The 12,854-nt window shown below is 39.8% G+C and overlaps 2 protein-coding genes across 10 annotated transcripts in view; one reads left to right on the forward strand and one right to left on the reverse strand.

Annotated features, from left to right (window-relative positions):
- ppfia4 (PTPRF interacting protein alpha 4) overlaps nt 1-508 on the reverse strand; it is a 56,565-nt gene extending 56,057 nt beyond the window's left edge. For 5 of the 8 annotated variants that reach the window (XM_078248175.1, XM_078248172.1, XM_078248171.1 and 2 more), the window contains exon 1: nt 166-508. The gene's annotated coding sequence lies outside the window, so the exon portion shown is untranslated. The remainder of the gene's footprint in view (nt 1-165) is intronic. The other 3 variants (XM_078248176.1, XM_078248169.1, XM_078248170.1) reach the window with 1 other exon arrangement.
- A 4,412-nt stretch (nt 509-4,920) lies between these two features.
- tmem183a (transmembrane protein 183A) lies at nt 4,921-12,682 on the forward strand. Of its 2 annotated transcripts, none has more exons than XM_078248186.1 (8): nt 4,921-5,124; nt 5,464-5,553; nt 6,591-6,761; nt 6,871-7,030; nt 7,511-7,691; nt 8,974-9,054; nt 9,176-9,331; nt 10,022-12,682. In XM_078248186.1, the coding sequence occupies exons 1-8, from the start codon at nt 5,061-5,063 to the stop codon at nt 10,205-10,207; spliced, it is 1,089 nt and encodes a 362-aa protein (XP_078104312.1). In that variant the 5' UTR covers nt 4,921-5,060; the 3' UTR covers nt 10,208-12,682. The 2 variants fall into 2 exon arrangements, with proteins under 2 accessions (XP_078104312.1, XP_078104313.1); XM_078248187.1 differs by having other exon boundaries at nt 9,179-9,331.
- Nucleotides 12,683-12,854: the final 172 nt, after the last annotated feature.

Consider the following 12,854-nt stretch of genomic DNA (forward strand, 5'->3'; position numbering starts at 1 on the left):
AAGCCTGATAAACAGACTTACAATAATGATAAGAGGGCCTAATGACGCCCCGTAGCAACGGACAGCCAATGCAATCGTATTGATAGGCTGCGTCTCTTACTCCCATTAGGCTACATTTCTTGTGCACCATGCAAACGTGCATCCTTAAGCTTTATATTGCCTTACCTAATCAGAGTGATTGAAATGATAAGATGATGGTGGACCTTTCATCCATATTAACCGGCGTTTTTTCACCCCGTGAGCAGATCCGCCCTGCCCGGCGCGCCATGCACTCACATGTATAAATCCCGGCGTGATATGACTGACAGCTCAGAGATAGACGGGTACGGGTGGAGGGGTGGTGCACGCGAGCACGGCGGAGATCATAGCACATTGGCAGGAAAAACAAACAAAAAATATATGAAAATATCCAAAAGGAAATGTTTAATCTGCGTCCTTAGTCTTGGGGACAGTGAAAGCGAGTTTTATCTGCATCCGCCTTCCATCTCTTCACACCGCCACCGAACCGACGCTCACTCCTCCCACACACAGAGTCGCTCAGCCACACACACACACACACACACTCTCTCTCTCTATCTCTACCTCGTATACACACACACACACACACACACACACACACACACACACACACACACACACACACACAGGGGAATGCAGTTGTCACCAGGCTACAGCTCTGGAAATAAGGGACCAACTCCCAGCGTTCAGCCTATAAGCGTTCTGCACCACATGCGTGTGCAGAACAGCGGACTGGAATTAGCTGGGCGGTCACTCATGTCAAATATAATCTCTAAACTCTGCGCTAGTATCATGCTTCTACAGTAATCACAGATTTGACACTTAAAATATAATTAACTTGTCACATCGGCACCACTAAGCGCGTTCATGACCTGACAGCTGATCGTGATGCGCGTTCTAGCGGCACCAGTTTAACCAATAGCATGGTTGTGCGCTAAGAGTGAGCAGAGCACCCTGCAGGATCTGAAATGAAGTTTAATAGTATAGCCTACATATTAATAGGCGTCTACTTCCATATATGTTTTGGCTGTACATTTCATTCATTACATCTCTGAGTGACTAACTCTGACTCTCTTTAAATAGTTTGGTGTTCGTCCACTCCACAACACCAAGGCCCTGAAGTATAACTACTGTGCCCGTGATCAAGAGCTATTTTTGTTGTTGCATGGATTGCAGTGTTTAGGACTTTGTTTGCTCTAAACATCAAATAATGTGCTACAGTGTCATTACTGTAGCACATTATTTGATGTTTAGAGCAAACAAAGTCCTAAACACTGCAATCCATGCAACAACAAAAATAGCTCGACTTCTCGCAATAATTGGTTGACAGACATGTTGCTCTCTTTTGACTCCAGTGAACTGTTTTCACATTAGTAGCCAACCTTAATATAAAAATGCATATCCTGACCTATATCTTCCTTCAATATAATTTGTGTTTCAGCAAATATGTGTGGGTGAAAGGAGCAAAGCCATGTCTAGAACCACTTAGCATGGTAAAAAAGGGACCATTTTACTCCAAAAAAAAAAAAAAAAAAGATGGAGGAGTCCAAGAGCTTTTTATTGGTTTTCTTTAAGGAGACATTATGGTTTTGACAATACAGTTAAAAGAATTATCTATCCAAAGGTAACAAATATTTGAATCAGATACAAGACTAGTGACAGTGTTTATTTGCCAGTTCAAAAGAAGTTTGAAAGTGTGAACTAACCTGTCAAAAGTTTAAAGAACAAGGGACTTGAAAATGTTCCTTGATTTAACACGAGGCATGAATATAAAATATTTTATAAGTGACTTTGAGTTTGTGAAAAGCGCTATATAAATTCAGTTTATGATTATTATTATTATTATGTTGCTTTGGCAATATAGAATAGACCATAATACATCAATAGGAAAAATGTATAAAGCAGCCAAAACGTCCATCATCTCTAAATTATAACTTTGATAGTTGCTGGAAGCAGTTCTATAAATTGAAGTTCAGTCATTCTTACTATAAAAAAAATAATTCTTGCGATATTAAGAATATGTAACTTTGTCACTTTGCTTCCCTCAAATTATTCAGACGCATTAAAGATAGGCCTGATTTTGTTTTAATGCCCCATAGTGCCAATGTATCCTCACATTTCTTCTTAGCTCACAGTTCAAGTTTTGAAATGTAACTGTAACCAGTGTTAGCTTAAAAAAAAAAAATCAACAGTGATATTGTGACTGAATGACAATCTCAGTTTAGTGTCAAGAATGATTTCATCAAGTAAAGTTGTATAAATTGTCATGGAAAGATAAGGGAAATGATTAAGGAAAATTAAATGAAACCAGAGCTTGTTGGATAAAGTGTTTATATTCTGTAGTCTATTTTAACCATCGGATTATTATTTCCTCATTATGTAATAGATCTTAACCCATACAAATATTACACATAATTAATTTCTTCAATTATTTCTTTATTTTCTCCTATGTGCCTATGTACAGATGATTATTTAAAACAGACTTTTTCTATCAATGTAGGCTATATTAACTTTGTGATGTTTATACAAGTAAATACAAATACATTCATATATACATTCACACACTCAGTGCAAAAATATCACAACTTTGAGTTTAAAAGTCTTTACTCAATTATATTTCACTTCTAGATTTAGATTAAAGACTGCAGAAGCTACAAAGAATATTAGTCAGTTGGTAGAAACAGTGATGGCTGTTTGTCGCCACCTAGTGGCTGAATCTGACTTTCACTTGACGTTTTCTGTGGTGTAAAATAAGCAATACCATGGTGTAGAAATACTATATTACAAGTAAAAGTAATGCATTTAAAATGTTACTCAAATAAAAGTATTAGCATCAAAATGTACCTAATGCAAAAAAAAGTAAAAAATACTCATTATGCTTAATTGCCCATTTCAGAATAATGTATATCTATTATATTATTGAATTATAACATAATGTAATTATACATTATTTAAATACTGCAGCTGGTATAGGTTGGGCTGAGTTTCAATGCCTACAGCATACCTTGTGAATTTCACCACAGGATCAATACAGTCTTATTTTTTTTCCATTATACATTATCATTTATGTGTTGATTATTTAGTATTATTCTTCTGAATCTGCAAGGTAACTAGTAACTAGTTATGAAATAAATGTAGTGGAGTAAAAAGCACAATATTTCCCTCTGAATCGTAGAAGTAGTATAAAGTAGCAGAAAATGGAAATACTCAACTAAGTACCTCAAACTTGTAGCCTACTTAAGTGCAGTTTTGTAAATATATTGTTTCATTTAATTACGAAGGGTTATGTTTGGCAGCCAGGTAAAAGGATAAAAATGATGATGTGTAGGGATTAGAACATTTTTTGTGAGGAGTTTATTATAGTTTTTGGCCAAATTACTAAAGGGCTGTTAACAAGTGAGATTTGGTTTTAATGGCTGGCCTTCTTGGTGCAGTTGTAAGTTGGATGAGTAACAATGAGAATAGATCTTGTCATTGATACAAAAGATGTTATTAAGAGGAAACAACTGCGTTATCTGGAAACAACCAAAGTGAATTGATTTCCTTTAAGGTGAAGTCAATATTCTGTGTTACAAGAAGGAGTGGGCTGTGACAATGACAGTATTGGGGTTACATACCTGCGATACAAACAGTAAAGGGCTTGACTGAAGCTCTGGCCACAAATGAGAAGAACCTGATTTATTTTGAATCTTCTCTGATCCATCTCTAAAGTTGGAGAAGACGAGACAATGACTGTGCTGACTACTTAATTGCCAGGGAGGACTTTCTCATGGCTAGAGGTCAAAGCATCACCTTTGCTTTTTGGGCTTCTTTGAACTGCAGCAGATATTTCTCAGAAAACTAACTTTGCTTTAGTTTCATAAGAATTTGCTCTTGGAGATGTGGCTCTCTGCAGCTGAGTTCTCAAGGCCTTGACAAAAATGTTGTCAACAGCCAATCTGGGATGCGGTGGCCTGCAGCACTTTCACAAAATACTTAGATAGGTCACTGAACACAGCACTGTGGATGTTTTTAGCATTGTGACTCTTGGGTCTGACAATCTAAGGGATTTCTGCCAGTGTCTTCCTTTTCTGACTGGTGATTATCTAAGTCTAACTGGATCAGTGTCTGTGCATAAGAAACCTTATGAGAGGCAAAGTGACTAAATGATCTGTACTTTCAGTCACTTGCTGACATTGCTGTTGAGTGAGAAGTGGATGGCTGGGAAGATAAAACAAGTGACACAGGAACCATCTCATGGCTCTTCAGTGAAGCCCGACTCTGCGGGAATACCCAGAGAAACTGCTTTCTGTGTGAACTAGACTCTCACAGCAACTTGCAATTTGCAGTTTGTGTGTGCACTAACACACACACACACACACACACACACACACACACACACACACACACACATATATATATATATATATATATCTTTCATGTATATTTATATATATATATATATATATATATATCTTTCATGTATTTATATATATATATGTATATATACACATAACAATATTGCTGTACACAATATTAACACTGAATCGAGAAATAAAATTATTTAAAAAAATATTTTCCCCACTAGGAATCAATAAATCCCTTTCACCTAGTATTTTATTTTATCTTATCTTAGGCTTAAGTATTTATGAAGCATTCTGGAAAGAAGCCTAGTCGCTTCAGTGCGTGTTACTCTGTTCCTCAACAACAACAAAAAACTAACATTATATTCCTCAATTAAGGAAAGCCTTAACTTGTAATTAATACAAGTCATAATTGGCTGATGAAATAATGGGACAGACTCACTTTTTTTACACTCTTGGTAAAATCATTGCAATGTTCCCAATGACCAGATGGCAGTAAGCAGCAGAGTGTGGGAAAAAACGTCAACGATACTCTCGCGTTACTTGCATCGTCACGTCATTCCATGATGGCTGAAGATCCTGGTGGAACACTTTTCAATTTCTCTCATATCTTTCTTTTTTTCTCTCTACCTCAGCTTGCCATAGAGACATGGCAGGACCCACAAGCCCGTTAAGCGTCCACAGATCATTGGTGTCGACATGCCCAAGAAAGGGAACCGAAAACGGCTGAAATTTAGGGCCGGGGACGTTTGTTCGGAATCAGGTAGGTTATTTTACATTAGCCAGCAAGCTAGCCCGCCAACTGTTAGCTAGCACTTCACAGACAGCTGGAATTGAAATTGTTTCCCTCTTCAATTTACAACGTTACAATTTAATCATGTGACTCCAATATTATACTGCATCATAGTTGAACTGATGACTCGCTACGGTTACATTTAGTGTTAGGCAGGTAAACCTGACGTTAATGCTTAAGTCATTTACAGGTATGTAACGTTACAGTCAGTAAATTAGTGGTCACAGCTGGTTCTGCTGATATATTTTTAAGAATTCGGACTTCTAAACAGTATAGCTAATTATTAGAAAATATGTCTGTTTTTCCTAGTGACCGTTGCTGATTATGCTGATGCCGACCCAGCCGTTGTGAAGTCCGGGAGGGTGAAAAAGGCTGTTGCAAATGCAGTTGAAAAAGAAGGTAACTTGTGATAATATGCTCGTTCGAGATGAGCCAGCCCTGCGCAGAATCGATCGCCGCCCAATGCATGCCGGTTAGATTTGTGTCCGACTTGATACTAGGCTTGTTCGAGATGAACTGCGCCTCACCTGTAAAGTGGACGAGAGCAGGCAGCAGCAGCAGCAGCAGCAGCAGCAGGGGCCGGTGACCAAAATCTGCTGTCAAGTCGGACAGTTTCCAGCAGCCTTCAGGCTGAACAGGAAATGACAGAAACACTGTGGTCCGATTTAATAAAATGTTATCAGACCCATATATCATATCATATATCATATATCGAGGCGCAGTTTATCTCGAACGAGCCTAATGCGTCGCCGTGTCCACGTTCGGACACCACTCGCTGCTATTGGCCATATTCGGACACTTCCGACCTGACGCACTTTCTGGTCTTTTCGTGGTACTTTACGTTTCCGATCATCACCAAACCCATCTAACAATCTACGTATGAATTTTCATATATTTACATGGACATTTACCCTCTAAAAAGTTTCTATTTTTACTGTACTGGAAATTAAGGAGCTTTTATTGCATAATTCAGAGTTGTTGAAGCATGTCATTTTATTGTGAAGGACGGAAGTACGATACGGTAGTTTTGACAGCATTGATGGGACTTAATACCCCCGAAAAACCAGCAACGCCCAGTGTTTACAGCGAGGAGATAGGGGTGTCCGGTTATGGCCAAGGGTAGCGCACGGCTAATTCACCCGTGATAGCGTACTTTAGCCGGCTCTTTTTTAAACAGTTAAAACTATATACCGTTAGAAAGGTAAGAAGTTAAACTTTTTACCCCATTAAATTAACTGAAAACATTAATAGATCATTTATATTTGTATTTGAACAGATATTTTGATAGAACGTTAGCCAATAAGTGTCCGAATGTGGACACAGTGACTAACGTTACAGTCAGACATTTCTGTATATTTATGATTTGAGATTACAGCGTCACTTGGCCATCTTTGGACAGGTGATCCAAGTGCTTAACTTAACACTGTGTGTTTCAGTGAAATTACTCTGCGGCCTGGAAGCATCTCAGGGTGCTGTAGAGGAGGTCCTCTCGTCTTCAGTGAGTGTCACAGCCGACGCTTTGGACAGCAGTGATGACCTAGACCCTGAAGAAGATGGAGAACATGAAACTAAAGTGGCCCGCAAGAAGAAAAACAAGAGGAGAAAGGGTATTATTTGTAGTTTGTTTAAAGTATGCACACAGAGGAATGAGTCGAAAATGGAGGCCTCAACATTTTGTGCAGCCTTGACTGTGATGTTTGCATGTTGTCTTCCCAGAAAGCATTGAGAGCGGGGATGGGGGGGAGTATCCAGTGGATATTTGGTTAATGCTTGCCTCCTACATTCGGCCCGAGGATGTGTGCAGATTTGCTCTAATCTGTAGGAATGCCTGGACAGTCACTTGCACTGCAGCTTTTTGGACCAGGCTTTACAAAAGGTAAGTGGTGTTATTGATCAACTGCGTGCAGTTATGGGTGAACAGTATTTTTGCACACGTTATTATGAAGTTAACCAGAAAAAAAGGCTCTCTGTTCCTCATGGCCCAATTTAAAACTGAACTGAAGGTAATACTGATGGGATTTTGGTTGATTGGTGTATTCCTTCTAAGACTAGTTTGCTGATTCACTCGAGAGCCAGAGGTAGTGAACGTGCTGCTTGGAATAAAACCTGTGTCTCTGCGTTCTGTGATTTCACTTTATTCATTTTTTAAACATGTACAACATAAATAAAAAATTATTAGAATGGAAACTACCATACATAATTTATTGTTAAATTGAGGTTCATATCCATCGTTTGCAGTGTTTATGACAGGATAAAAAGTCTTGAATGTGGTCCAATAAATTAGCAAAGTAATTGAATAAACTGACACTTTTGATAATGAACATGTTTCCTCACCCTCCCACTTCATCTCTTGCAGGCACTACAAGATTGATGCTGACCTGCCATTCCGTCTCCAGCCTGACTGCATTGACATGATGTGCTCTTTACGGGCCCGTGTGATTCGCTCCCTTTTCCATTTGTATGAGCCGTTCAGCTTGCGTGTCTCGAAAATTCTTGCCTTGCCAGAATCCACGCCCACAACCTTGGTCAACTCCAAGGTAAATAATCTGATGTGTAGTCGGTCACCTAACTATACGGATGTAAAGCTAAAGTTTTGTTTTTATTTTGTTTATTTATTGCAAGTGATTGGCTTATAATTAAGAGATCCACCTTTTTCATGCAAGTGCGCTTATGGCTAAACAGGAAAACTCAGTGCTAACTGACCCTGTTGATAACCAATGCTGATATCCAGGCTATGTATATGTATCATAGACTGTATGCAAAGATGGACATGTCGTCTCCACGTCCTTCCACTGTACAAAAGTAAAGCCAAAATATCCCGGATACGGGCGCTGCCATCTTGTAATTCTGCAGCTAGAGTCTGCCCAGTAGTAGTCTATATCCACGACGTTCCACTTCCGGGATTACTCTCGGTCTGCCAGAAATTCTGCCGGGTGTCACTCTTTTCAGATGTCTATTTTTCGGCTGTCCCGTTACCTTCCACTTTCTTTGTGTTGCAATTTTAACCTCTGGTGGATTTATGAGGACTACGGTTAACTGCTCCTCAGATCTCTGCCGGGTAAATCCAGACAGCTAGCTAGACTATCTGTCCAATCAGAGTTTTCTGTTACACGACTAAAACAACTTTTGGATGTACACATGTTCCACCAAAACAAGTTCCTTCCAGAGGCTATTTTGCAGCAGCACCGTGGCTCCGCTCGGCACTTAGCGCCACCCAAGACGGTTGTGATTGGTTTAAAGAAATGCCAATAACCCAGAGCACGTATTTCTCCAATCCCGGAATGCTGTGTGGACTCGCCAGACCCTCCTCCGTAGCGCTGTGGAGGAAGGTCTGGCAATGCGAGACTAGCGCATTAGTGATCGGGCAGCGGAACCGCGATATCGAAGTCCCGCCTGACCAATCACGAGTTAATCACAGCTGTCAATTATGACGTTTCACCCCATTTTTAAAGCATCAAATAACTAATTAAAACCAAAGTTATCAGATAAATAAACACTTGAATAAACATCAGTGTGATCAAAAGTACCTAAAATGAGAGAAACTGCATTTGGGGGAAATTTATTTGACGTGTACTTTGGACTTTGTCAGTTTGGCCCATGTCCCATTGGCTAACATGGAGGGGGTGGGATTTATGACCTATACTAGAGCCAGCCATCAGGGGGTGATCAAGATATACAGTCTATGCGTCAACCTCTGATATGTATTCATTTAGTCTCATTTTTGCAAAACCCAGAAGAAACGCATGCATGCTTGTCTGTAAAACTTAAACCAGCCTTTGGAAAAGATTGATTTCATGTGCTTAATGTTTCTTGTTGCAGTGTTTACTGTTCTGGATCAGAAAGGTGTCAGGGACTCGGCCTGAGGCATTGTGGGAGTTCAACTTCAAGTTTTTAAAGCAGGTAAAAAGGGCTGTTTAAAATCAACTACACTTCTTTCCCTAATATGATTTTGCGTAGTCAGTAATAGCCGGTCGTTGTTGCTGCTGTTGATGTAATGTTTTGGTGGTCATCTCCATCCCAGCAGGGACACAGTAAGAATGGTTGTGCCAAGTCCTTGTGCATGCCCAGACAATACAAAGAAGTCCACACAAACCCAGACACTGACTGCTACATGCTTCAGGTCACCACCCTCAACTTCATCTTCACTCCTGTGGTCATGGGCATGACGCTGACCCTGGTTAGTAACTCTTGGTTTTTAGTGGATATTGGCTTCTACTTCCGACCGCTCTTTTAAAGGTCCCATGGCATGAAAATTTCACTTTATGAGGTTTTTTAACATTAATGTGAGTTCCCCTAGCCAGCCTATGGTCCCCCATTGGCTGGTGGATAGGTGTAAACCGAGCCCTGGGTATCCTGCTCTGGCTTTGAGAAAATGAAAGCTCAGATGGGCTGATCTGGAATCTCCTCATTATGAGCTCATAAGGAGCAAGGTTACCTCCCCTTTCTCTGCTTTGCCCGCCCAGAGAATTTGGCCTGCCCATGAGAGAGAGAGAGACATCATGGCTAGTAGTGATAGGTCATGAAAAAGGACATTTTTATTGACACTTGGGGAACAGGATATAGTTTTTATGAGTTACAGTCTATAAAGTTTGTAGGTGTCTATCACAGCCACATAAAAGCTCACAATGAATGAAGAGAGAGACACACAGTCTTAGGTGAATCAGGTCAAAAATATCCAGAATCTCCCCACCTAATGGCGACATGCTTGTCGTGATATGCTTGCAATTGTATTTGTATTATTTTTGCCAGTAGTCTGCTTTATTATCTTCTGCACCAAGGATTAAAAGACCATTTTTGATCATTAACTGGTGCACGAAGTAACTTTATCTCCTCTCCTAATCTGAACTGGTCTTTGTCTTTCTCATAGTTCACAATCAACGTTAGTACAGACATGCGCCACCACCGCGTTCGTCTGGTCTTCCAGGACTCGCCGCTCCAGCGGTGGAAGAAGAGGGGAGATCAGGGTGGGACCCAGGTGGTGTTGGACCCCGTGCACAGTGTAAAGCTCATGGATTGGTGGCACCCACAGTATCCATCCTCACCCTACACATAGGAGTCCTGCCCCCTCAGCAGAACGTCACACCAAGAACTCTGCTGTTATCCACGTACACTCACCAGAAATATGATATTGGATGACTCTGCAGAACCCTGTGTTGTGTTCATTCACATTTCGATCATCATTGTTAGATTCTAAAGAAAGCCAACATTGACTGGCCTGAGATGGGATGCAAGCCCACCTTCCAGTGTCAATGTCAAATGTGTTGCATGCTCATCCACCACCGCAACCTCCACACCCTACTTAGAATGTTATTTAAACATCAAAGCTCTTCATGGATGTAAATCATGTAGTGCAGAATTGTCCAGTATGAACATTATTCATTATTCCAGAGAGACTGGGCTTATACAAGTCTGCCATGTCCACATAGGGACATTGGCAGTCCCTCTATTCCTCAACTTCAGCAGTGTCTTAGGCCTAGTCCATATGTACACAGGTGTTTTCGTCAAACAGTGTTTTCCCTCCTGTATCCTGTCAACACATGAACCTGGCATATCCATCTGGGAACTTTCCGTTAGAGAACTTTTGGGAAGGGGCGAAAATACTGGTTAGCTGATTGGATAAACCATGTGTCTATCACCACCTATGTTGGTGATAGACGGGCCAAATCAACCAATCGGATCAACGATATGTCAAACTCTTGCCGAAACCGGTCGGGGGAAAAGAGCAAAAACATCTTTTCCTCCGAGAAAAGCCTCCAGTGCCGTTTTTTTTGTTGCTCTTCTTTCAATGAAGGAATACTTTCCAATTCGGATAAAACTTGTGTGATAGCTACGCTCATATCATCCGTGGAAGTTAGACTGAACAGTTGCTTCTCGTTGCGTCGCACCTAAACCCGCCTCAAAACCAACGCTGATTGGTCGGTCGTTTGGCGAACGGCTCCAAATTTTCTCTGTCTCAAGATGCCAGACTGATCTGCGAGTGAAAAAACTGGAGCTCTCGAGATCAGGACGGTCTCACGAGGCTAGTCAACACAAGCACTGTTTTAAAAAAAAATCTCCGTCCAAATGAAAATGCAAAAACACAGTTGAAGCCATGTCAAAACAACAGGTGGCGATATATCCCAAAACCCTAAACCCACACATTGGCAAATCGGAAGCCTGAAAAAAAAAAAAAAAAGAAGCTATTTTTCAGTGACCTTCACTGCAGTTTGAGTGTGAACGAAAGGCCAAAATACATTTAAAAAAAGCAACATTTAAAAAAAAAAAAAAAACGTGTATATGTGGACTAGGCCTTAGTCTTTCTGAAAACATGGAGAAGTGGGGCTGGGTAAAATGGAAAAGAAACCAGAAGGTCATCACCTGAAATCAGTGACTGTTTTGATACCTGTTTATATATGAAAAACAACAGATTGTTTAGTAGTTTCCCACTTTGGACAGCTGGGAGAAATCTAACTTCCATTGTTATCTCGGACAAAAGTGCATAATGTTTTACAATATAGAAAATACTGTGGTATGATCACAATGATAGTTAATAGATGATAAATATTGACTTATTGCTCAGCCCTACAGACATGCCAGAGAGGGTCGTGTACATTTTTAGAGCTACCGGTTGCTTAAAAAAGATCCACAAATCTGCCATTATTTTACATTAGACAACATGTTTAACATGAATGTTAAACCTACGTGTGTAACATAATTTCTAGGAGTTTTTAAAACTCATGGATTACCAGGTGGAACATTTGTACTGTCCTCCCTTGGTTTGTTTTTATGCTTACTTGAAAAGTTATTTAAATATTTTGATTTTGCATTAGTTTGAATTTTGACAATATTACATCAAGAGTTGCATTCTTTTAGAATCATGTTTATTTTTTATTTTTTTCTTGATGTATTTAATTCAAGGCAGCCTCACTTAATATTGTGTCAATATTAATGACTTTTTACTGAAGGGTCAAAGAGATGATTTACCTCAGACCTCATCCATTCATTTGGGCATTTTTTTGTGTGTCTTGGTTAAAAACATCTTGATTGACTCCTTGCTGACTATGAGCCATGTACCCTACTGCCTCCTGTGGAATCTTATTCTCAACTTTGAATGGCTCAAAGTGTTTTAAAGTGGTCTGTCTAATGAGTGTTGAATGTGAGTTGAATCATGCTAATCACATACTTGATTATGATGATTATGATTTATCCATCCCTCAGACACAGTCAAAGTTATTTAACCTGGCTTGAATTGCATATATATCAATATATTGTCAATGAGAAATATAGATTAAAAACAGTTTACAATTCTAGAAATAAAGACAGGTGGATGTTCTGGTCGTTTGTCTAGTTTTGGCAGATGAGTTACATTGAAAAAAACAACTTCACTGAAATAAAAACTGAAACTGCCCATTCAAAATGCCTCCAATCTCATGTCAGGAAATATTACTAATTATATTATTTGGGGAATTTGTCTCCCTCTTGTTGTCATACTGGGTACTACTGGTGTGCTCCCAACAGTCACTGCATAATAAAAAGGCTCTCCTTCACACATCTTTTATATGTAAGTACGTTTTTCATGCTGTTAGTGTAGTTGTACCAGTGAAACAAACAAAAAAAACATACAGAGAACCGGACGACCAACATCCTGAAATACGACAGTCAGACATAAGGTGGTCTTTACAATCATACATACTGTATACTGCCTGCTGTGAAATGACAAT

The sequence above is a fragment of the Sander vitreus genome, chromosome 4, assembly GCF_031162955.1.
Source record: "Sander vitreus isolate 19-12246 chromosome 4, sanVit1, whole genome shotgun sequence".
NCBI lineage: Eukaryota > Metazoa > Chordata > Actinopteri > Perciformes > Percidae > Sander > Sander vitreus.

Excerpts from the sequence above, each read along its gene's own strand:
- tmem183a (XM_078248186.1), top strand. The coding sequence starts at position 5,061 with ATGCCCAAGAAAGGGAACCGAAAACGGCTGAAATTTAGGGCCGGGGAC. Across the intron at positions 5,125-5,463 it reads GGACGTTTGTTCGGAATCAG|TGACCGTTGCTGATTATGCT; the intron begins GTAGGTTATTTT and ends TGTTTTTCCTAG. Across the intron at positions 9,055-9,175 it reads ACTTCAAGTTTTTAAAGCAG|CAGGGACACAGTAAGAATGG; the intron begins GTAAAAAGGGCT and ends TCTCCATCCCAG.